Genomic DNA, 26037 nt, shown 5'->3' with positions numbered 1-26037 from the left:
GTTTGCTGACCTGGAGGGCAAAGTGAGCAGGATTGTGACTGTAGCCAGGTGCTATAGCAGGGAAAAAGGGGATGCTCCCAACCCCCAGGCTCCTCCACAGTCCAGAGGCATCTTGATTGTGGTGGAGGTTGGTGTTGTGTCATGTTCAGCCTCTCTCAGGCCTGAACAGCTCCTAGCTCAACAACGGTGCTCAACCCTCAAAAGTGGTGTGGTGCTCAGAGGTACCAGTCCTTTTCCTGGTTGCTTTTGCCATCATGCTGCAGATTTCAGGGTCTCCAACAGGGGTGTGGGGGTGTGTGTGTTAATTTTTCCTATTAGTGAGAGGTTGTATAGAAAGTGTCTTAATTCATTTTTTGTGTGTGCATACATACACACAAGGTGTTGGGTTTTTTTCAGCTTTCTTCATCTCTAGCCTGGCAGAACTAAAAATTCATACATGATTATTAATGTCAAAAGAGAGACTCTGGCAGGGTTACACTAGGCTGCTGTTCCTAAAGTACTTTTAACATTTTCCTCTTAAGCATAACCTCAAGGAAAGGGTCTCCCCATCTTGCAGTAGCTTGCTCTCAGAGGGATGAAATAATTTGTCTGTAGTTGTGCAGCCCATTGGCATCAAAGGCAGCAGTGAAGGCCAGTGCCCTGTGAACAGGAAAACATCACCCTCCTGTGTGAAAATGACTCACAGCCTCACTCAAATAATGAGAAGTGACATGGTAGAACAGATTAATGGCTTTTCCAATGTGGATTTATCAGTTTTATTTCAAGATCAAAAAGGTTTTCAGTGAGAGATGAATTGAATGCCATTGAACATCCCATTTTTCAGGAAAGAGCTTTTTAGGAGTAACTGTGTACCAGGGCACTTCCCTTCTGACAGTGCAATTCTGCTCTTTCTGAACTCATTCACTTTATCTTTGTGCAGTTCCAAACCTGGTTTTCCCTCTTAATCTTAACATTTTCTGAACAAAGAGGCAAAGAGCAGCACTGGAAATCTGGTGCTGCAAAGCTCAGCTGTGTCTGACATGAGGAGGAAAACCTTGTAGCATCCCTGACTCTTCAGATGTGGATTAGAGCTCTGTGGCAGTAAAAAACATGGGTTCAAAAGGGAAATTCCCCCTCTATTTTGTGAAGAAGAGGACTTGAGGGAAACCAAGAATAGAAACCATACATGCTCCTATACTGTTAGGGCTGGTTTCCAGGGTGTCCTGTGTCCTGAAATGTAGTTTCTTACCCAGAAGTTGAAGGCTTCCAGTGATTTACCTAATCAAATCTTGTTTCCTTCAAAAAGTAAGGGGGTGTGGGGTTGATACAGTTCCTGAGGCTTATCTGCCCAAACTTCTGGGCTGTTAGCAGAGAAGCATCTTTTAATAGAGATATTTCAGCTCAGTTTCAAAACTGCAAATGAATATTCCAGAGGCAGTGATGCTGCCCTCCTGCTTTTTCCACAGCCTCAACATCTGCACTAACAAGTAAATTTATTGGAGGGACCTTTAAGACTCACTGGAAACAGAGATGTGAGTTTAACATTTTTTTATATAGAGCCAATTTTGGCAAAAATTCCGTACGGAGCTTGCAGGAAAAGAACTGGGATTTTTTTTTTTTTTCCCTTTTTTGACATAACTGAGCAGCTGAACTAATTTTGCTCAGACTTTCCAAGAAAACTTGAAGGGGGAGCAGGCACATGATATCATACCAAAAGAAATTGTTTTCTAAAGGGACAGTCATTGTGGGAAGGAGCAGGGAGTGGGATGTTGGGGTGTGGTTTACCCCTCAGAGGAAGAGAATGGAGGAGAAAATGAGAAGAGGGAGTCTGGCTGCGATGGAAAGGTGGGAAGCCCTGTTGGCTGGGTATCAGCTCCTGTCCATGGCACCCCGGGCCTCCCTTCGCCTCTGCTGCTGGCCAGCTCTGTTCTCTGTGCTCACCCCATGAGCCTCTGTGGTGGCTGGGGGAGGGGCAGCTAAAGGCTGTGGTTTGGTCAGAGGAGTGCCTCAGTTTTCTGCCATTTATCCCAAACGTTCCCTTCTGCCTTTCCCTTGTTTCCAAGGCCCTCTCCCCTGTGATCTGGTGCCCTGTGTTTTTTGAGCTCTGTTGTGGCTTCGTAATTTTTTCCATAGAGGTTATTCAGGGTAAAGCTGCACATCAAAGATGTGACTGTATTTAACTTGACCACAGTATCATAGCTGGAAACTCCATAATATGTGGTGGTGGGGCCATACAATCAAATGCTACAATATTTTACAATACTGTTTCTGATACTGCAGCCTGCCTGTGCTAGTGTGGTGAGAAACTGAGGGTTTGCAGAGCTTGTTACTTGTATTTGGAGGCTGCGTGATTAGTCCTTGAATTGTTGGAAAAGCATTTGCCAATATTAATATCTTGTCTTTCCTCTGTATTTTCTCAATTTATAGGGAATTTTTTTCCCCTGTTATGTTTCAAAAAAAAAAAAAAAAAAAAAAAAAAGGCTTGTGTGTTTAGTATTTTCTGCTTTTTCCAGGAGTCAGAAATTGATTACTCTGGTTTAAGGCCATTTTAACACCTTTTTATAAACTTCATCATTAAGACAGAAGGTCAATAACTTGTTTGGCTTGTTCAGTCTGAAGCTTCTAAATTGAACAATCTTAAATTGCCTGTAAATATTTTTCAACCTATAGAAAATCACCCATTTGACTTGCTGGGGATTCAGCCTGCTTGCTTTTGCTGAAGACTTCTTCCTTGTAAAATCACCACCCGACAGCATCTTCTTGTTGAGAAGAATGTTTAATAACTGTTTACCTGTCTCCTATATCCCATGTGGCCATTTCTAAATCATCTTCTACGTGGCAGGTGGTGGAAGGGGAATTACATCCACACCACCTTGGCCTTCCTTGGTCCCTTTTAGGCTAAGCAGACCTCAGTCTCTGACCCCTCCACAAAAGACATAATCATCTCCCTGTACTTTTCATTTATGTCTTTCATGGTGACCCAGTTAATAATCTTGCTCACTGCCTCCTCAGCTGTCAGGCCCATTTTCTCTGGCCAGGTGGTGCTGAAGACCTCTGATGTAACTGTGCTGGGCTCTAGGAACTTTCTCCCTCAGCCTTACCCTTTTAGGGCTCTTTCTGAATGCTGACCCTTCCAACCTGAACCATTCTATGATTCTGTGATTCAGCTCACTCTGCTGGCAGCACTGACCTGTGTGATTCAGGCCCTGTGAGGAGAGTGCTCTGTGTCCATCCCTGTGATTGGGTCTAAATTCCTTGGGAGTGGGGATGGATGGATGCTGGCAGAGCACCCAGCTCTCAGGAGAAGATGCCTTTGCTTGATAGATTCCCTTGAGCAGATAAAGGCCATGAGGCTGGGTCACCATTCTTGGTCCTTGGAACAGTCAGTACAAGGATTAGGGGCACAGAGTGACAAACTATCTGCCCATGCAAAGGGATTGCCAATGTGAGGATTGCCAATAAAACTGCATTGTTCATCACTGACTACTACAGAAAATAAATCCCAGGGATTTTCACAGCCCCCGCGCTCCTTCATTTTTGCAGTAACTGCTGTCATGTCACGCCATGTGAACACAGCTCATCTGACCAACAATTCAGGTGAGTGGTGGGCTCAGCTCTGATGGAGTCATGATTCAAAAGCTTTGAAGTCTGGAGTAGGATCTCCTCTGTCTTATCACAGTGAATGTGTTGGTACTAGAGCATAGAAAAGCCCTGAGACACACCGTGATCTCCTTTGGCATGTTGGCTAATGCATGATACATTGATGCTTTGGACACCCTGAAAATGGCACTCCAAATGTGAATTGAGGAACCTGAAATTGGCATTCAGGCTTTTGCTTTCTTCTCCCAGCCTCTTGCAAGGTTCACTTATTCCTTATGCCACAGTAGAAAAGAGGTATCCTTTGCTGCCTGCATCCTGTCGTGTGTCACATAGCAATTCCCCACTTCAAGGAAAACAGCAAGGTGAACATTTGTCTGCTAGAAACATTTGAAGTGTTGAAGTAATTCAGTAACTGTGATCTGTTGAAAGTAACTCGAAACTCGTTGGAATTGCATTAAAAATCATACTGCCTGCCTCAGTGCAATGTATCCAATTAAAACAGAAAACAGGATGAGGAGAACGTAGCATGGAACTAGCATGTCTAGGAGCAATAGGCCAGGGCCAAGACTTTTCCTTTGATGACTGTTCAACTCGTTGTTTTCCATCAGTATACTTTTCAGCCCCTCTGAACCATGGGATGTTTTGGTCTGTGCTTGCCACGTCAGATACATTTCATATCCGATCAGTCAGTCAGCATACTACCTAGAATGTCAGTTCACTGATAGAGCTCTTCTAGCTGTGGCTTTACATTTGCACATGCTATAACAGTGCTCTAAAGCTGAGTTTGTCAGCATTTTCACTGTAAATGTGATTTATCGCTCTTCTCTAAAACTTAGCCCTAAACTGATTGAAGTTAAGTGATGAGTTTACTCACTATGAGACTTGCAGAAAAAATGTGACCCTAAATATGATAATACTACTACCTTTTGGCTCCTTAGAAAATAATAAAATGTGAGTAAATGTAATGAGATCTTGTGTCTATGTAATACCAGCTGTGCTTGTTGGTGTGTTCTGGTCCATCAGCAGCTCCCTGTGTTTGCATCCTGGGTTTTCTAGTTTGTTTGTGTGAATATCTTCTTTGCTTTCCTTATGTGTTTAAAAATTATCTGGTTTCCTACAGTCATAAATCTTCACAGGCTGATATTTGGACCCTTACTTTCAGCTTGCTCTCATGCAGCTCCCCTGATATTTGTAGGGTAACTAACTCATTCTGGCTTCAGAATACTGTGCACCAAGCATGGCTAGCTGGGAGATCAGGGACTGACCATCAGATTGATCTGGTCCAAGATTTCTGGAAGATGTCTAGGGTTATGTGGCAGCCAGGAAAGTCTCTATCAGGAGGCACAATTGTCAGTCCAGCACTGTGGCCTTTTTTGATTTGTGATTCAGTCCCTGCCAGGACTGCTACATCTACAGGATCACAGTAGTCTGTCATGGGTCTAAATCCAGGGAAGTCTGCTAATCAGAACCCTGTGAGTTCAGAGATATGTGGTTTGGTCAGGTTTTTTTGTTTTCTAGTTCAGTTTCTAGAAAGAACCTGTTTGCAATTATTAAAGCAGACTATGGACATGTGTTCAGTTGTAGATACAGTAAGCTAGTTAGTAAAATGAGTGCTCACTGTTAAGGCTCTCTACTGTATTGTAGGGAATAAAATGGCTGATGGAATTCAAAGTGGATAAAGGGGGAAATGTCCCTAAGAGATTACAGAATGATGGGCTCCAAACTGGCCACTGTCTCTCAAGGAGTCACAGCAGACTGTTTTGTGTTGGATGTCTGCCCTAGGAAAAACTGGTGGAGTGCCAGAAATTATTAGGAAAAGAATATGGGGACTAAGCAGGAAACAGCCCTTGCACAAATTATGTTACATCAGCATCTGCAAATGTAGTGGAAAGGACAGCAAGGATGTCTAGGACATGGAACAAAAAACGGACAAAATACAAATGGTAGAGAATTCCTCAGAAAGACTCAACACCTTTCATTGTATGCAATAAGCTCTGTCAGAGCATCCAAATCTCTTAGATGCTCAGGTCTGAGGAGCTGCATTTGTAACTAATTCTGCATATCATGGTATTGCAATGTTTTCTTTTGAACTGGTAGTGTTGCACTCATTAGACCAGATGAAGATGTCTACTTCAACATTTCTTTCTGATCAATAAACAGAAATTATCCCTTCTGGGAAGTAATCTCTTTCATTCTAATGTAAATAATTTGTTTTCTGTCATCACCTGTGAAAGGAGTCTAGGTTTTAGTGTCCTGGCTATAGTGCAGATTTCTCATGCTAGATCAGACAACTAGCACCATGGCTGCTCATGCTTTTGCCATCATTGGAGTGTACTGCTGCAGTACACCTGGCTATAATTCATGTTTGGATGAGGTTAATTTGCCCTTAATTTATGTGTATCTGTAACTGATTGATTGGTGTAAGCTCCAGTTCTGCTGGCATCTCTGCAAGCTTCATTCAGAGGGCAAATTGGCTCATCCTGAAATAAACCTTGTAAATTTTTACAGATGCCAAAGTAAAGTGAGAGAAATAAATGCAAAATAAAGAGAAAGAAAGGGATACTTATAGTGCTTGGTGATAGGATATAAGATGGAAAGTCTGTAGTACTCAGTTCAAAAGTGCTGTAGCTAGGTTTTATTTACTAAAATTGTGTTTTGCTTAATCTGATATCACATCTCTGCTTCCAAAAGCGTAGTACCTGAAGTGAACTTTAAGGCTGGCAATCATCCACTTCACTGCAATTCCCAGGTACTTGTACGGTACCTTGAGTTCAAAGTTTGTTTGTTTTCTTAGTCTTCCATGGCCCTGTGGTCTCTAGCACATTTTTTCTCTCCTTGGACATGTTGTGTAGCACGTATCTTTGGGATAGATTCAGACTGAGATTGTAATTATACTACATACTTGTGGTCTGGCCTAGTATTATCCATCACAATACTGTCATGTGCTGGGCATTGACAACACACTTAAAAAGCTATTTTTTACATGATATGACTAGCATGTTGGGTAATTTTCTTGTGGTATTAAGGAAAACTTGCCAATACTTTTAGTTTCCAGAAGTTTGTTTATTTAGCAGAGGGTGCTGCCTTGTGTAGGCAGACAGTCTGAGCTGCACGTTCCTTACAAGTCCTGCTTTGCTGTATGGGAAGAATTGGGCGAAGCAAATGATCTGCAAAGTATCACAATGTTACAAAGTAATAGCATGGTCTAATCCTTTCACCTCATTTCAGCTTCCCTTTCCAGTCCTCGTAGGAGACACTGAACTCAGCGTCCCCTTGCAGCTTCAGCTCCTGTAGTCAGCCACATCATCCCATCTTCAGATTCCCATTTCACTCAGCAAACGTGGGAGCGTGCTCTCACCTGCTTGGCAAAGGATCGCTGTTCTCAGTTGTTGCTCTTCTTAACTTCTGCTTTTTAAATCACCCCAATTTTGTGGCAGCTTATTTGTGCTCTGCAGCGCTGCCTGGGACACCTGCTCTGCATTGAGTTTCCTTCCCCAGGCTGTGATTCACTTGCTTGATTCTCTTTCAGACAAACACGGCTGTGGTGCTTGGAGATTACTTGATTTCCGCATTTGAAAGGGCTTCTCTTAATGGTATAATGGTGACCTGCTGGTTGCCTGTAAGATAATGCTTTTCTCAGCTGCCTGTGCTCAGCACATTGTCTATGTCACCCAAAAACCCTACACAGTGGAGAGCAGAGACTGACAAAGCTGAGTATGCATACTTATTACATTGCTGAAGTCCCCACTAAGGCAAAAATTACATGGTGAGGTCTCAAGTAAAACAGTTGAAAATGGGGAGAGGGGAAGAAGAAAGACACTAAGTAAAGAGGGCTGAGCAGAATATCAGGGTTTACAGACAGTCCACTAAAAGCTTATCTGCTACATTTTTGCCTGTTCCAATTACAGAGTTGGAAATTTCCTCACAGTTTCAAAGATTCAAATTATTTTGAATTTTCCATTTCTATACCTGGAACAAAGTGGGTGACAGTCATTGGTGCTGTGTATCAGTGATCAGTAAAAGTTACTTTGTGGCAGTCAAGGAGCTACAGGCTCTGCAGGATCTGTTCTATACAACCTTTAAAGTCTCTATATGTCCCCATTCTTATGTGTTCTTGAGTTTTTCCCTTGTAACTCCATGATAACAGATATTTTTTAGACATGTCTTTTCAGATTACAAACCCTAGGTATTCTCTGGAAAACCCCAGTTCCCAGACATCTCTTTTAGGATGGATGGGATTAACAATCTTTAGAACAACACTTTGTTTAGTGATGTAGAACTGCACAGCAGCCTCCTCCAGTCCCAGCCCAGGACTCCTGTCCAGCTGCTGGAGCCCTCCTGGACCTGGCTGCCACTTTCTCATGTGCAAATTCAACCAGTAGCTGAGCCTGTATCCCAGAGGCACACATAGTAGCTCTCCAATTAGCATGAGTGGTGAGGTTTGTCTCTGCTCATGTTCTTCATGTTTGCTCTGTCAGGTTTGTGTCTCTTGTATATTTTGGTTGGTTTTGTCTCTTGTATATTTTGTCTCTTGTTTCTCCTCCATTGCCCATCTTGTTCCAATGTCCCTGAATAGACCACCTTGCTGGAATAGACGTTGTCATACTCCGATGTGCCCTCATCCAAGCTCCCATCAAATACCTCTTCTAATTGTTTGTTTTAATTTGGAGACAGGTATCTTTTATTTCCTCTTGTGCCTTAGTAGGATATGTAGTAGATATTTCTCCCCCTACTTTCTTAAAAGCAAATATGAAGAGTTTGTGTGTGCCCTCCAGGACTACTGTTCGTGCTGTCTTGACTTCCTGACTTGAGAAGGTATTTCAGAAAACTTGGTTCTGAAATGCCTCAAAGACAAAGTTGCTTGAATTTATTGACTAACTTGTTTTTCCTCTACATACAGATCCTAATATGGTCAATGCAGGAGACATGAATGGTTCAGGCAACCTGATGGATTTTCTGGATGAGCCTTTTCCTGATGTTGGAACTTATGAAGATTTCCATACCATCGACTGGCTGCGGGAGAAATCGCGTGACACTGACCGCCATCGCAAGGTAACGGTGTCAGGCTTTGATGTGTCACATCCCTGGGCCACAGCCATCCTGGCAGTGACAAAAACAAGCGGTTTTCCAAAGTTATTGCTTCCTACCTTCTTGCATGACTTGAGGAGAACTTCTAAACATATAGATGGGGGTGACTTAAGAATTTTTAAATATATGGACATGGGATATCCTGATTTTGTAAGTGTGAAAGGGCTGTTGCAACTTAATCAGCTGAGCATCTCTCAATAAATTATTAGGACTGAAGGAAGTAGAGAGTAGAGAAATCGTATGCACCATCGAGGAGTTTAATTATTTTAAACTTTGTACTCTAAAACTGTCAACCTGAATCAGCCACACATCTCTATGTATGTTTAATTTCAGATTACAAGCAAAAGTAAAGAATCCATATGGGAGTTCATCAAGAGTTTGCTGGATGCCTGGTCAGGATGGGTTGTAATGCTTCTCATAGGACTACTGGCAGGTACGTATGTGTTAGTGCTACAGCTGTGCCTGAAGCATCTCAAGTTGCTGCAGTACCATCTGCTTCTCTTTGTGCTTCATTGTCTCTCCATTGATCTTTTTTGTTTTTAAGCTAAAAAGACAACTTTGCAATCATGCAGTTATGATTCTAAAGAAAAATACCTACTTGTGAAGTCTCCTTTTGAGATCTGACCTAGAAAAAATGTTTTCACCAGTAGAGGGATTTTTCTATTGCTTTGGGAAATCTGTATTTGAGTGCTTCATACTCGATGGGCTGCTTTGACTTTGCAGATCTTTGCTTTGCAGAAGTCAATTTTATTTTTAGGATTTTTTTCTTGTCATCACTTTAATTCTGCAAGTAAAAAATATGATGTGGGGAAAATAATGGTTGAGGACACTCAAAGGGGGGCTTTATAAACTGCTATTTCCTCTGGGTTATCTTCTTTATGTATGCATGAACGCAAAATACAGTTTCAGGCTTGGTTTCAGATCTGCTTCCAGACCAGACAGACATTACATATTTAACAGCCTGCTCAAACTCACATGGCAAATTCATTAATTTCCTCAATTGTTCCTGTCTTCTCCTCAGTTTAGCTCATCTTCCTGCTTAGAAAGCTGCACTTCTCTGAGCCAGCTCAGATAGCTGCCATTTTTTTTATGCTTTTTCAGTGATGTCAGGGTGCTCCTGTGTCATGCTGCTTGGTGAAAGCACCATGTGAAGTTTCCCAGTTTCCAAGGGGTGGTGGGAATTTCCTGCTCAGCATCTGTCAAGTTAATATGTTTATTACAATTGTTAGGAGCTTCAGAAGTACTGGTAAAGTTCTTGAGAAAACATTTCTGAAGTGACGTGTTTGGCAAGTTATGTGATTTCATAGACATGTAATTGTTTCCACAAAAACTTTGTTGGGACGGTGAGATGGGAAGAGAGTCTGATAGACTGTGTACTACCAGGGCTGCTGAGTCCTGCCAGAAGGCCAGGGTTGGTCTCATCTGGGATGAAGAATTCTACCTGCAAATAAAGTTGGGGCAAGCCCTTGAGGGCTCTAGTGACCTCAGGAATCCTCTCCTCATACAAAGAATGTGGTAAACACACACACATTCCCATTTTAGTAAAAACATCCCAGAAGGTTTTATTCAGTTCTAATTTGCAATGAAACCTCTTGCTGAAATTGCTCAAGGCTGTTAAAAGCCAGAGTCACTGTCCTCTGATAAGCCCTAACACTGATATGCCCAGCTTGGGAATGGGGGCTGAGGGTAAGCTACAGCTGAGATCTGATAGCTTTTGCAACCTTTTCAATGACAAGGGTGTAGACCAACATGTTTTACCTCAGAGAGCCAAACCAAATTAGCCAGGTATCTTAACCAGGTTTGGGGAGGGAGGAGATGGTGGTGCAGTCAAGAGGCACTCTGTGTTGTTTTCCTCTTTTTGTAAAAGATTGCCTGCTCAGAGAAGAAAGTGTGCTGCAAAGGCATCTGTATGGGATTGCGTGGGCCAGCCTGGCTCCTCCATGGTCCCTCCTCTGCTGAACAGGCAGAAGCTACTGCTGCTCCAAGGGGAGCAGCCTGGCTCACTGGATGGACACTGGGTGAACCCTTGAGCACCTGGGTCCAGGCATTACCGGAGGCAAGCAGAAAGTATGGCAAGGAGTGGGAGAGAAAGAGAAAAGTGGCAGCAGCAGCACTCAGGATATCAGGGTACCATGGAGCATTCTGCCCCTGCTGTCCCTGTGCTGGGCATGGAGGATAGCAAGATGGGACTCTTAGGAAGAGGATGTCAGGGGCTTCCACAAGTTCCAAAAGCACTTGGGTCATTTACCCAGGCCCAGGATTTTAAATGGGGCTTAACTGATCTAGAAGCCTAAATCCCATTGATTTGGTAAACTTTATCTTTCAGATTTTGGAAAGCCTCAAAGGCTGCACCTCTACTGCCAACATGAGCCAACAATGCCAGAAAGGGACAATTCTTGTTCTCCAGTGCATCTGTCACTGGGCCCTGTTGCTCTGTGCATGTGTAGCTGCACTGGGCAAGTGAATATTGGTTCTGACTTGCTAGAAAAAAATGGATTTTGGCCAGATTAATTTTCAGTTGATTTGTGGGCTCAGCAGTGCTAGTCACCACAGAGCCATAAGAAAACAAAATATAGCTGATGGAGGCAGGAAGGAGAGGACCATCCCATTTGGCAGTATATGTATATGACATGTATCATGTCATAAACATATCATACATATATATCTCTTGTCGTTTTTGGAGTGTCATCGAACCTGCAGCCTTTGTTAGTCCCAGAAAAGTGTAGGTGGGAAAGGGATGTCTGGAGGGGGTTCTGCTCTGGCTTCCTGCTCACGGCAGAGCCAGCTTCAGGGTTACAGATAACACCAATGTATATTGAGAATGTAACAGCAGCCATTGGGATCATGCCATAGTTTCCTGTGTGAGGGTGCACACATAAATTAGCCTGAGCAGAGCCCCTCAGTGCCTCCAGTCTGTGGCAAGTACCCACAGGACCTTGAACATCAGGCTGGAGGGAGATCATGGTGTATGGCACAGTCAAATGGCAGGAAGGGCACTAAGGAGTTCCTGGAAATGAGGCTTTGATAGCCAAAGCCTGCTAATTGCAGAGAAAAGGGAAGGAACAGTAAAACCCAAAAATGTCATTTGGTGATGAGATAAATGAAGACTGTTCACACAATGATCTAGAAAAAGATACTGAACACTACCTGGGCCTGTCTCACTCAGAGTTTCCATGCTTTCCTCATATAAAGCAATGCACAGAGAGTGAGCCTAAACATTTACATATGGATGCCAAAATTTTAAGCATTTGTTTTTAAGAAAGTCTGAATTTTTGCTGGGCCCATCCTGCCTGCAGACCAGTGGATGTTCCTCAGCCTAACCCTTACTACTGGCCAACTGACAGCATATGCTCTTTATAGATCAGCAAGTGGCTGTGTTTTCTAAAGCTATGTGACAAAAAGTGCCATCATAATAATGCTGAAATGCTCTGATGCTGAGGCTGGATGTGCAAGAATTTCCTTTATAATTCTGTGCTGCACCACTTGAGTGATGCTGTTTTCTGACACAGGTGCACGAGGAAAACTATCTTTTCAAAGCAAATTTTTAGCATTCTCATTAGGGCCCTGTAAAGGAAGAATTTTGCCATCATCAACAAAAGGAAAAGGAGAGAGGTAAAAGGCTAGTATCTAAAATGAAATTCACCATTGTCTGGTTTTGGAGTACTTCATTATTTTTCCTTCCAGGCAGGAGATTACATGGAAGGGGAAACAAACTCAGCTCCTTTGATGGGAGAAGCAGGGAGATAAATTTATGCTCTATTACAGTCTTGGCAGCCAAAATAAGCACAAGAATTTAAAAGCTTGACCTTGAGATACTGAACTGTCTAGCACTTGCATTAATTTCACTTAAAGTTGCAAAAATGCAGAACTTGCAAAACTTCTAGCTCTGGTCACATATGTGGTGAAGCAGTCACTATTGCATTATTATTCTGGGCCTCCTTATGATTTTCTTCTCTTGAAGGCTGGTGTAGTAAATTGCATGTAGTAAAAAGCATTTTCCTCCTTGTGTTGATCCCTAAGAATTTGGAAAAAGGGATTAGATCAGCTGCATAGTTAAGGACATTGTCTTACTGGTGCTGAGGTGCCTGTGAGCTTATTATATTAGCAAACTGAATGTTTGTTCTTCAGTTTCGTTATTAACTTTATTGGGGAAGCACATTCAAAGTCTGTCTTCCCTTACACCTTTTGCTAGGTAGCATTAATATGCAGCTTAATATGGTTAAGTGGAATGTAAACTTTGAAGGTTACAGAGAATGTTAAAGATCCATCAAGAGGTGCAAGAGGCACAGCATTTGGTGCTCATGTCCAAGAGATGAAAATTCCTTGTTTCTGAAACTTTCAGAAAGTTGGAGGAGAATTTAGAGCTCATTGCAAAGCAGGAATCTCTGCATGCTGATGTTGCCAGCAATGCAATGATTCATCATCATCTAGCAGTATGGTTCATTGTTTCCATAGAAACTTGGGAAAAATGGAAAAGAATAACCAAATTAAGGCAAGATCTTAATGAAAGAAAATAATTGTTAAAGACATCATCAGTCCCTTCTACAGCCTTTTTTTTTTTTTGTGTGTGTGTGTGTCATCCTGTCTAGTATATCTGTATAGTGCTTCAGATTATTTTTATACAATAGAAATTCTTCACTGCCACCCTGAGCACCACTGCATGTCAGTGTGGGGGCAAGTATCTTTTTTAAGGGTGGGAGAAGAACCCGTGGGTTTTTTCTGGTCTTTGGAATAAAAAAAATGTTCTTGAATTATTTGAAATGTGTTTTTCCCCCTGTCTCTTTTATAGAAATGAAAATCAGAAAACTTTAGTTCCAGATGAAATAAACCAGCTCTTGGACCCACTTACGTGCCCCAGCTGCTGGGGGAAAGGGAATAGCCCCCACCCCTGCTTCACGCAATTGCATTCTCAGTAGGAACCACAAATCTATAAATTTTGGAAACATAAAACCAAACCAAACCAGTTTGCATTTTACAAAGTATTTTTTCCCCAGTATATTGATGTGCATCGATAAATTCTGTTCAAATCAATTAGCAGTCTCCTGGAATTTTATTAGTGAGTATTTGTAAATGTAATGATGACTTCTTCTTTCCATTGTATATGAGAGGGATCTGGAAAATGCTAAATGACTCTTCTATCAGTTGCTTTAATTCTTTCCAGAAAGTATGGATCTAGGGACAGAACACAGCTCTGCCTCTCTATGTTCTGGCTGCTCCCAGCCTCCCATTCCTGCTGCTCTTGCATTCCTGGGGACCCACCTGCTCTGAGGGTGCTGCTGCTGGGGCAGGTTGTTATCGCTGATGAGCAAATGACCTAGAGAAACAGAAATGTTCCTTTTTTGTGTCTGATCACAGCACGTTTACCTGTGTCTGTGTCTGCTGGCCAGCGGGTGTCACTGTAGCTCTGTGTAATTGAGAAACTGAAACGAGCGTTGTGGTACACGGAGGATTTGAAGGATAATTTTATTCTGCATGTCCGGATTGCTAATCAATGTACACGCATATCAAAAGCCCTAATCTGTTAAATTCATAAGTGAGAATTTGGCATTACATTGTATCTGTAATGAAATCATCCTTCTAAAAGGTCGCTGTATTGTGACCAGCAAAGCTGTACACAAACATAGATATCCTTCTCCTCCATTACCCCTGCAATACACAGTGAGGATTGAGACCCGTGGCCAAGTGTGTGTGTAGAGACCCTGCACGACGTCCTCCTCACCTCAGCCAGATGGGGAACCCGCCTGGGACGGGCTGCAGGCCTCACATTGGTTATATCTGCCCTATTTGGCCATCAGTCAGTATGAAAATGATAATGTTTAAAATAAAAGCTTATGAGAGAGCATTGAAGGTCAGAAAAACTTGTTATTGTCCCCAGTTCTTTGGCATGTTTGTATTTATTGATGCAGAGGATAGATTGGGTTGGAAGGGGCCTTTAAAGGCCATCCTGTCCTTCCTGACCTTGAATATTTCCAGGGATTGGGCATCCACCTCTTTGGGCAACCTGTTCAGTGTTTCACCACCCTCATTGTAAAAATATTTTTTCCTTATACTTAGTCTAAATCAACCTCTCTTAGTTTAAAATTGGTAGTCCTTGCCCTACTGCAACAGGCCCTGATAGAAAGTCTGTTCCCATCTTTCTTATAAGCCCCCTTCAGGTGCTGGGAGGCTGCTGGGAGGCTGCTCCTCTTCTCCAGGCTGAGAACACAGCCTTACATTGTGCCTGCTTACCCAAATCACGGCTATTATTGCGTTATTAAAATTAGATAGATTGTCCTTGCAACTGGATTGTTTTTAATGCCAGCATTTCTTGTCCTGCATTTCTTTTCCCAGGTACATTAGCTGGAGTGATAGATTTAGCTGTGGATTGGATGACAGACCTGAAGGAAGGTGTCTGCCTGTCTGCCTTCTGGTACAGCCATGAGCAGTGCTGCTGGACGTCTAATGAAACGACATTCGATGACAGGGACAAATGTCCCCAGTGGCAGAAATGGTCTGAACTGCTTGTAAGCCAGTCTGAGGTACGGGAGGCCTGATTAGCCCGGGGTCACAGCAGGCCAGGCAATGCCCTTTTTCATACTTGCTGCTGTTCCCTCCAGAGAGTTTCTCTGAAGGAGAAAGTAATGAACTGAGCACACTGCAAAAAAAGACATTTCCACAAGCAATATCTGCTTAACTTGAAGGAAGTCCTGTGGTTTCAGTGCAATGGAAAGTGGAAAACTGTGAGATTGCACTCTCTTTTTATCAGTATTAAACTAAAAGTGTTTCATAACACACATAGCATAATCGCCAGGGGACCTGAGCTGCATTTTCTTTTTTTCCTTTTAAACATAATTTTATGGGACAAAAAAAAGATGAGCACTGACAAATACATTTATGAGGATATTTTTGGGATTGCAGATGGGGTTTTATGTATTCTGATACAGGGAGCTGCATAAGAACTGCTTGTTTATCCCTTTCAATCAGTCTCTCTATGACACATTAAGAGACTTAGCTAGCACCAAAAACTGGGGAAAGAGTGGGCTCCCTGGGGGTCGCCAGAGTGAAGGATTTGCAGGGGTGTTGGACAGGAAGGGAAAAAGCTGATCTGGACAGACATGAAACTTATATTTTCAGATTTTTTCCCCTTACACTTTCATTTTCATAATTGTAGTAATTTTAAATACAAAGAATGCTGTTTCAAAGCAAAGCAGGTGAAAGTTTCATTTTGAAAACAATAGAAAGAAGCCTTTCTGTACACCATTTGGCAGATAATACCTGTAAAAATACAAAAACCACATTTCATTTTCAACCTAATTTCTTTAATGTATTGAATAATATTGATCCCTTCACAATTCAAATATCTGGCAGAATTATTGTCTCAAATCCCCCCCCTTCCTCCTTATGTCTGACTTGAATTTGACAAAAACTGAATATGATGTGTGGGTGGGTGATTTGGAGAGGCTGTGTCAGATCTTCCCCCAGTGTGGATGTTGTCTGGTCCTGCAGACAGTGTGTGAGGACACCTTCATTGCCAGGCAAGTATGTCATGCTCCCTTCAGTGCTGCTTTAGGTTTTCAGGACAAGAAGTACTAGGTGGGAGTGTCTGTGCATACGTATGGCTCAATTTTCTACAGTTCTAATTAACCCTGGTGGAAGTAGTGGGGTGCTCACTCTCCCTGCATATTCTCACCATATCAGAGACAAAAATCTCTCAGCAAGGTTGCCAGTCACAGTGTCAAGCTTCCCTTTGCCAGAGGTTTGCTAGATTCACCCTGGTCTTCATTAACAGATGTTTGGGGTGGCTGTGTCTTTGTGAACGTGAAGAAACTTTACCCTGATACAAAGTTACAGGATGGGGCTGATGTAATGTAAGAGAACAAAAAAAAAAAAAAAAAAAAAAAAAGCCCAAAACAAAAGCAAAACCCCCAAACAAACAAACAAAACAAAAACTAAACAAAACAAAAAAAAACCAAACAAAACATGGGAAGGGAAAAAAGAGGAAACTGTTAAAATTATTAGGGGATTTGGAAATCCTGTGCATGTGTTTGTCATTCCGTTACTTTGGCTGGAATATGGGAAAGATGCATCCTTGAGAAAATTTATTCCTTTCTTTTGCTTCTCAAAACCAGCAGCCATGACTCTTGCGTGCTGTGGCCTTTAGAAAAATTATCAGCCAGGTGAGCACAGTGAAACTTCACTCACTTTGTGTTCAAATTGAGCTTCTCAGCCCTGGTGTACTGCCACAGTAGGACAAAGAAGAAAAGGTTCATCTTGGCTTAGTTTTAGTTACTTTCCTAAAACAAATGTGCCTCTAAGATCTGTGGGTTCCTGAGGGTCTGCTGGAGGCTGTAATATATTTGTCTGTTACTGTTACAATGAAATCCCAGGGAAAGCCCAATAAAAATGTGAATTTGGAAAGGAAAAATTCAGTTTTGTTCAAAAGGCTCCTGTTCAAAAGGCTTCTGACATGGACACGTTTTGTGCTGTATGGTTCCTACACAGGTAGAGGATTTTAGAAGGTATCAAAATACAGTGAACAGTCTGAGTTTCAGAATAATTTTGCTGGATTTTTTTCTATGTTTGACTTTGTGCCTGACATTTACAGAAGAGTCCTATAAAACAACAGTGCACATTGGAGCACAATTTAGGCAAAAAGTATTTGGAGCAGTTTCCCTAAAGGTACTCTGGTCTGACATGCCTTCTTTTTTTATGTATGACTGTGATTCTTTCTCACATCATAGCCAACTAAATTTGACATTTTGAGGACTGAGATTTAGATCAGTTCTTCCTTATGGTTTTGCCAATTTATGGCTGTGATAAACCCTATACATAAGTTTTCATGGAGAATTGTGACTTTTCCTAAGGCATCTCTTGAAAAATGTTTCCATTCGAGTGCTCCTATAAAATGAGCCCAAAGCAGAGGCTTGATATAAATTCTTATGGAAAACATAATAGTCCATTAGACACCTACCAAGCTATGTTTTCTTTCCTGATCACTGTTTTGTAGGCCAATTATCCTTCACCCTTCTGGTCTTGAACTACTTCCAAAGAGGAGGTGAAGAGGGTTTTTTGGTGTGAGAAAATTTCAAAACCTCAAATTCACTGGCAAATCAAAAGGTCATCAGATATCACTGGTGATCTGGACTTTCCCTGTTCTGCAGATTCAGTTTGCTCCCAACCCCAGCTTCACTGGAGCCAAGGACCCCATTTTTGATGTTTTGCACATGTCCAGGGTAGAGGAAAGGACCTCATGTCTTCCATGGATCATGACACTGGATCTAGCAATGGACTGAATTCCTATCTCAGGGCTTCTGGATCTCCTGTCATGAAGTTGACACCTGCAGGACAAAGAAGCGCTGGAATCCATTTCTCAATTTTGAGCCTTGAACCTGTCAGTCTTGAGGACACACACTGCTGTAACATCCATAGGAGAGTCTGCAAACTGTGAGATCCCTACCGAGTCAGAGTAGAGCTCTGGGCCTCTGGAGTAACCATACATTGGAGGGCATCCTGAAGGATGTTGTTTATTTCAGTGTTCTGAGTTTGTGAGGCTTGTTTTCAATTGTGTTCCATTTGTATCTAAACTGGACTGACACCAGATCTGAAATATTGCTTGGTCTTGCAAACTAAAATACAGAATTTTGCTCCGTTTTCCTTCTTGCTTCATTGAGCTATCATGGGAAAGGCCATAGCAGGATCAGCTCTGCTGGTGATCTGCTTTAGTCTCTGACTCCAGTGTACATGCTGAAGACTCACTGATTCAGAGCCTTAGCAATGGCATGTAATGGATGAGAAATGAACCATTTGCTATACTGAGTTACTGCTACTTCACTTCCCAAAGGTTTTCATATTATTAATCATTAGAAGCTGTTGCAGTTGAACCTGCATAATGCCAGATATCTGGAAAATGTAACAATGAAAGATGTCCCAAGGGATAAGATTGAACTGGCCATACGGACTCTTGTGGGGTCCTGCCACAGCACTGTAGGTGTATGTGTGACTGCAGTAACGAGCTGACAGACTTTTCTTATGACTTCTGAGATGCAAAAGAAGAAGAAGTAAAAAGAAACAAAGTTAATTTTCCTCCAGTGAATTTTGAAGCAAAACTACAGCTTCTGCTCAACCGGGTAGGGCCAAATTTTTGTAACATTGTTGGCCTTCTTTGGAGGTATTCCAGGTTCACACTGACAAGAGGATTTTGCCCTGAGGCAAGATATCCCGAGTTTTCTCTAGAGGGGTAAATATTGTCATAGCTGTTTGTAATTGAAAGCACTAGGAGAAGACATTCATGAGACTGTCTTCAGCTGTAGCAACAAAGACCCTTGGTTACTACAGCCGGATGTCAATCACTGCAAGGGTGGGATCCATGACTGCTCAGTCTCAGGGCATTGGGGAATAATCCCGTATTGCTTCAGCATTCTGCTGTCATCAGCAAAGCCAGCTGCTAACTTCAGCAAGCACCAGCTTAACAAACTGCCCTTCTTCCAGATCTAACCAGATAAGGGTTATCCTTACCACATTTTCATTTGGACAGACCTGGAAAATGAAGCTAGCAAACATCCATACTGTTAAAAGTTGATTCCTTGCAGATTTGAAAACAGGGAGACTTCTCATCTCTAAGTTTTTCATGACTGGGAAGAAGGCTTGGCCAGCCTGTTAACTGATACAATTGATTAATGCCTGTTTTCCTACTTGATTTATCATAATGTTGATATCCAGGCTGCTGTCCTGCAGCGCAGAGGCAGGGGCCCTGATGTTCTTGAGCAGCTGGGATTGCATCCGGTAGGAAGAGTTCACTTAGAGGTGAAGGATTCATACCAATTCGTGCACTGAGATTCATTTCAGTTTTTTATTCTGTAGTGTCATGTTGCTACAGGATATTATTTGAAGGCTTAAGCTCCCTGTATCAATTTGTTGCTGCTGAGTAGATTCTCTTTTGTCCATGTAGGTGGGTTTTTGAAATTAATCTAAAAAAATACGCATGTGAAGAGGCAGAGCTATTCCAAGGCAGATTTTAACAAAGGTTTTTACTTGAACGTTGGAAAAAGGTAGAAACTTGACAGCTACTATTGATTATGTTTTCACTATGGCACTGCTCAGTCAACCATTCCTAATGATCATTAGCATACCCATTCTGTTTGAAAAGTAAAGCTATTAAGTTTGAAGATAGTAATTTTTGCCCTAATATTTTAAAATTGTTCCAGTCAGTAATAAGCTGAGATGTGTGAGTGGTTTCTGCCAAGCTATGGTGTTTTCAAATTATTTTCAACCCTATTCTGGACAGCACTATATAGAAAGAAATTATTTTTGTATGGTTTTACCCTTCCTGTTTGTGAACTGAACTGGCTATTGATATACACAGGGATGTTGCTTGAAAAATCAGCATCTGCATATCTGCATGGAAAACTGACCTTTGAATACCAGCCCTCAGAAAAATACGTATCAGGGTCTCATTCCTTGTCCCCCACCATGGGATGAAAACAGCAGATTCCTTCATTAGGTGCCTTTTCATTACCTTTTGCTTTTGCCCTTATGATGTATTTGTTTGATGTTTTGGAACTTTATGTGGGTTAGTTAGATTTTTTTAGTGCTTGAAAGATGCTCAGTTTAAGGTATTTGGGTCCCTTGCAAACAGACTGTATAGATTGGGTTAGGTATTTATTAGTATGCTGCTTCTTTCCATGAGTAATAAAATAGTTGGAGTATATAAAATTATTTGTCCTTCCTGAGGAGAAGCAGCACTTACCATGTAAAAGAAAAATCAGGCTCCATCATGATCACTAGTAGAAGTATGAGATTTGCCAATCTGATTTGTCTAACAATGTCTGTTACTGTTATTTTTCTAGGGTGCAAGTGCTTACATTCTAAACTATTTTCTGTACATTATGTGGGCTCTATGTTTTGCTTTCCTGGCAGTCTCCCTGGTCAGAGTGTTTGCTCCTTATGCCTGTGGCTCTGGAATTCCAGAGGTGAGTTTCCCTTTGTGCATGAATATCCAAAAAAACCCCAAATCACCACAACAAAAAAATTACTGCCTTTTCCCATTCCAGAACTGTACTATGAGATAGCATAGCAACAAAGAAAATTGTCTTTCCATCTCATCTGCCTTCATTCCTTTTTTTATGCTTTTATGGTGATCATCTACGTTTTTCATAGTAAAATTGTTCATATGTCACTGTGACAGGTTAATGCATGCACTTGTTCGTTGCCAGAGTGTGAATTAAAAATCAACATCTCCAAGAGACATACTCACTAGAAGATTATAGAGAATTCTCCTAGGATGAAATTACTTGGACCAGTTACAAAACCAGTTATTTTCTAGGCTAGACTCTAAGTAAAAGTGAAATAAAAAAAAAGTGGGTGGGCTACAAAGCTAAGGTTTCCTAAACTGCTGAAGATGCCTATCATTTGTGATGCCTGAAAAAGGTCTGGTGCATGTCTTTTGCAAATTGTTTTCCTAAAGACAGAGTAATGTACATTGTGCCAGCATGACAACATTGTAGCAGCCAAAATATTTACTTGGTTTTCAATATTTTACATATTGAGCCTCAGTCCATATTTAAGCTGTTAAATGAACCTTGTAATCCAACCAGCAGAGTTATTAAAAGTCTTTGAAATCAGGGCAGTCTCTTGTTAGAAGTGCTATGGAACTACTGGAATTATTATTTAGGAATCTGGCAGACAGAATTAACAGCCCAAAGCTTAGAAATCGTGGCATACTTTTGTTCTTGATCTCTAAGAGAAGCAACCAAATGTTTCAAAAAAACTCACCACAAATAATTTAAAATATTTGAATAATTTACATGTTTCAAAGTAGTTATGTGTGTCTTTGTTATATGTTTGATATATTTGTGGTTTTAAAAAGTTCTCATAGTTAACTATAAAGCCAGTTTCCAAGTGGTAAATCCCTCTTGTGAGGTGAGGCTCAGCTCCAGCCCATTTGCAGGCCTAGAGTCCAAACCCAAATCCCACCCTGAAGCCTTTGTGTGATGCACACGCATTGTGCTTTCGGAGCTATTCACTAGCAAAATTAAGACAAAATATGTAGAAATATGATCTTTTGGACTTTCTCATTTCATAATATGTGTATGCTTTTATGGTACAGTGATTCCAAATATCTAGAACTTTTTTCTTTGTGCATTTTATCTGGAAAAAGTCTGTTGTTGTTTATTTGGTTTTTTTTTTTTTTTTTTCTGCTTTGTTAAACTCATATCCAGTTTAACTCTCATCTTGTAAGCCAAGGAGATATGTAAGAGTTTCATATTTCTATTGATCTCTGTGAGAATCCTTACTGCTTGTTATGGGGGCCACCCATAACAGCAGTAAAAGTGGGGTCTGCTTAATCCCTGCTCAGATATTGCTGTGGGAAAGCTGCCCTACCTACAGTTTCTTTCTCTCCATCACTGTCTCTTTTCAAGCAGTCTGTAACTTTTTTAACTCTGGTGGAGTTTTAACTCCATTTGGAAGTTCAGAGTATAAAAGGATTCCTCATCTTTTCAACATGTTCTTCCTGCTTTCCAGATAAAAACCATCTTGAGTGGGTTCATTATTAGGGGCTACCTGGGAAAATGGACACTTTTAATCAAAACAGTCACCTTGGTTCTGGTGGTGTCTTCAGGCCTCAGCCTTGGGAAAGAGGGCCCATTAGTCCATGTGGCCTGTTGCTGTGGAAACTTCTTCAGCAGTCTTTTCTCTAAGTACAGCAAGAATGAAGGAAAGAGGAGAGAGGTGAGGTTGGCTCATAAATTTTTAATTTCCCTGTCTGGATACTTGGGGTTTCAAACAACTCATGCCTTGTATGTAAACATTTGCTTTGTAGGTACTTTCAGCTGCAGCTGCTGCAGGAGTTTCGGTTGCCTTTGGGGCTCCAATTGGAGGTGTGCTTTTTAGTCTGGAAGAGGTGAGACCTGGCAGTTCACTTGCTGCAGTAAATATATTTTAATTTGATACCTTTCTCCAAGATTACTTATTATTTTTCAAATACTTATATGCTTATTTTTCCCCCTATAACAAAAATAATCTATGATTTCCAGTAATAAGAAATAACCAGATATTTTAGCATAATCTGAGTAGCAGAAGGGCACTGGCTTTCTGGAAACAAATTAGATGACTTACTATGGAAATATATCCCTCTGTTGAGGTTTCTTCAGCCTTCAGCTAGCTAATGCATTGACCAAGCTATCAAGCATTTCTTATACTTTCTAGAGAGCAACTCTGGATTTAAATTTATCAATTTTAAACTAGTTGTTACTCCTTTTATAAAATCTGAAAATGCCTTTTCTGATACCTTTGTGGACACATTCTGGCTGTGGTAAGGTCTAGTGCTCGCAGTAAAATCAAATGAAACAGATGGTGGTGGTAGTTAAAGGAAGCACCCTCTGTGACACTCAGTGAAATATTTATGATCTTTGCTTGGTTTTAGGTCAGCTACTACTTTCCTCTGAAAACCCTCTGGAGGTCATTTTTTGCTGCTCTTGTGGCTGCCTTCACACTGAGGTCCATCAATCCTTTTGGAAACAGCCGGCTGGTGCTGTTCTACGTGGAGTACCACACCCCCTGGTACATGGCCGAGCTCTTTCCCTTCATCCTGCTCGGCGTCTTTGGGGGCCTCTGGGGGACCCTCTTTATCCGATGCAACATCGCCTGGTGCAGGAGGCGGAAAACCACCAGACTTGGGAAATACCCGGTGCTGGAGGTCATAGTGATAACAGCTATCACTGCCATCATCGCCTACCCCAACCCCTACACCCGCAGGAGCACCAGCGAGCTGATCTCCGAGCTCTTCAACGACTGCGGTGCCCTGGAGTCCTCGCAGCTCTGCGACTACATCAATGACCCGAACATGACCCGGCCGGTGGATGACATTCCCGACAGACCCGCTGGCCCTGGAGTCTACTCTGCCATGTGGCAGCTCGCCTTGGCTTTGGTGTTCAAAATTGTCATCACGATATTCACTTTTGGCATGAAGGTAATCGGGGGCGGGCACAGGAGCGCAGGGCACAGATGGGTTGCCATGGGCTCTCTCTGGCTCTGACCTGCCCCAGCCACCGGGCGGTCACTGCGATGCTGCTGGCTCACCTGCCTGCCAGCACCTTGCCCTGTGGGCCCCTGTGGCAGCACAGGGATGAGCCCTGCTTTTCCACCTTCTAGTCATCTGTGGTTCTGTTAAGTGAAAAAGAAATCTATGTGGAAATTTAAACCCGCTCTTGCCAATGAGCGATTTCAAGATGATTCCCACTGCAGCTGTTTTTTAGCTCTCTCATGGATATGGGCTATTTACATTGTTGTTTGTCTTGTTGGATTAACGTCTTAATGTGCCTCAAGGTAGCTATACTCAAGGAAGTCATAATTTTAAATTTACTATTTTACACATTTAGAGCATCACAGAAATATAAAAGTGGCTTAAAAGGTCTATTTTTAAATCTTTTTAAGCACTGTAGCTTGGAAAAAAAGGGGAATGAATGAGAAGACTAACTGATGTGTCATTTGAATATTCTGGATTTCCAGCTTTTTCCTTCAGCAGCTCCTTCTCCCCATAAAAGAGTGATAAAAGGTCCAAGAACAATTTATCCAAGCTTTCCATATATACCAAGCTGTTTGTGGTGAGCTCTATATATCTGATTAATAGAGCACATAAAAAACAGGCTCTGTCTGTCTACAGCTCCCATTATCTGAGCATTTATTTCTGGATCTGATGGCTGCAGACAATGAGAAACTTTTCTTAGTTATACACTGTATTTTTTATACCACACTCAAAACTAAAGTATCTCCTCTTTCTCTTAAACACTGCATTTGAATTGAGGATCCATTTGTAGCCTTTCACTCTAGAAGCTGATTTATGGCTGACAGCCCGTTGTTATGCTTGTTCATTAAATTTATTCAAAATGTGATTCTTTAGTTATCCAATATGTTTAAAATTTTTTAGAAGCAATTGACAGTTTCAACCAGTCTGTAAAAGAACAGACCAAATAGCTTTACCTTTATCTAGAGGACTTAATTGAACTGCATCAGCAAAGTTAACACAATGTGGTGGGGGCTGTAGCATCTGCTGTTATCAGCCCTAGATGCCTCTGGGCTGTGCTGATGAGGCGATTAGTTAAGTTCTCTAGGAAGCTCAAGGTGTATTTTCAGACTTAAAAAGATATAATAGGCTTTCCTCTCTGAAAACAGCACAAGCCGCATGCAAGCCCTTGTCACAGATCTGAATTGTTTTCTCCAGCAGGAAACACATCTCTAACTTGCTGGTACACTTGATATCTAAGAGGAAATGCACTTACCCAAGGCAAAATGCATTTTCATTCTCTTTTTTTTCCCCTCCATTCTCATTTAATTACTGTTTTTTATGATTTGTGACTTGTCTGTATAGCAGACAACAAAGTAATGATTCACAGAGCTTCCTGGAAAATATATTGTAAACTGAGATATAGAATTAGTTACCTCTGACCAGTCAGCCCCCTTTTTCAGAATTTTTATTCTTCATTTGACATTTAATTTAAAATCTGGTCTGATTTAGCCTGAAAAAGTAGTAATAAAACCATAAAGTGTTCCATCTGATAGAGAGTGAAATCAAGATGTTATTTTCAGTTAGGCTTATTCTCAAGCCTATGACAGAACCATCAGCAGCTCCTGACTTCCTACTGAGAAAGCAATGAAGACAAAGCCAGGAACATCTTGACTTCAAAAGCAAACTATTATTCAGAAACAGCATTTATCTCCCTAATTCAGTGGGATGCAGCAGATAGGATTGAAAATTTCTTTTAAAAATGCACTAACATTTTATAAAGCTATTAATATACATGTAGCCACATAAACTCAGTCACTGCAGAAAACTGTGCCAGACCATGGGGATCAGCCCTGTAGGCTGCCATGAGGCTGTGGAAACTTGGTTCTCTTACTGTTAATTAAAATTGTTTGATACTGGCCATTTTTGTCAAGGTGCTCATGTGTCTATATTTCATTCCAGATCCCTTCAGGTCTTTTTATTCCTAGCATGGCTGTTGGAGCCATGGCTGGCAGGATGGTTGGGATTGGAGTGGAGCAGCTGGCATATCACCATCATGACTGGATCATCTTCAGGAACTGGTGCAGACCTGGGGCAGACTGTGTCACACCAGGACTTTATGCCATGGTGGGAGCAGCAGCTTGCTTGGGTACGGTCTCTGCTGGTCATTGGTTTGTGTGTCACCAACCCTGATGTTTGGGGACATGCTCTGGAGGGCCCTGTGTTGGTGTTAGCTGTTTGTGTTGGCATTTCTGGGTGCAACAGAAGCTGAAATCAAGACGCAATGGGCTAAAGAATGGGCAGCTTCCTCTACTGGTTGCTCCAGTGATCAGCCAGATAGTCAACAACAGAAAGGCTTCCAGTCATCGATGTCTACTCCTTGTAGTCTG

At 41.7% G+C, this 26037-nt stretch overlaps 1 protein-coding gene across 1 annotated transcript in view; it reads left to right on the top strand.

Moving 5' to 3' along the window:
• The window catches only part of CLCN4 (chloride voltage-gated channel 4), a 41592-nt gene that overhangs the window by 2205 nt on the left and 13350 nt on the right, over positions 1-26037 (top strand). The window contains exons 2-9 of the mRNA XM_053971527.1: positions 8480-8631; positions 9001-9100; positions 14998-15185; positions 20493-20615; positions 22168-22374; positions 22466-22546; positions 23069-23614; positions 25610-25796. Of these exons, the coding sequence (XP_053827502.1) occupies positions 8488-8631; positions 9001-9100; positions 14998-15185; positions 20493-20615; positions 22168-22374; positions 22466-22546; positions 23069-23614; positions 25610-25796 (1576 nt within the window). The 5' untranslated portion in view covers positions 8480-8487. The remainder of the gene's footprint in view (positions 1-8479; positions 8632-9000; positions 9101-14997; positions 15186-20492; positions 20616-22167; positions 22375-22465; positions 22547-23068; positions 23615-25609; positions 25797-26037) is intronic.

This window comes from Vidua macroura, chromosome 2 (genome assembly GCF_024509145.1).
Source record: "Vidua macroura isolate BioBank_ID:100142 chromosome 2, ASM2450914v1, whole genome shotgun sequence".
NCBI classification, from domain to species: domain Eukaryota; kingdom Metazoa; phylum Chordata; class Aves; order Passeriformes; family Viduidae; genus Vidua; species Vidua macroura.
This window is presented reverse-complemented; position numbering and strand designations above follow the sequence as displayed.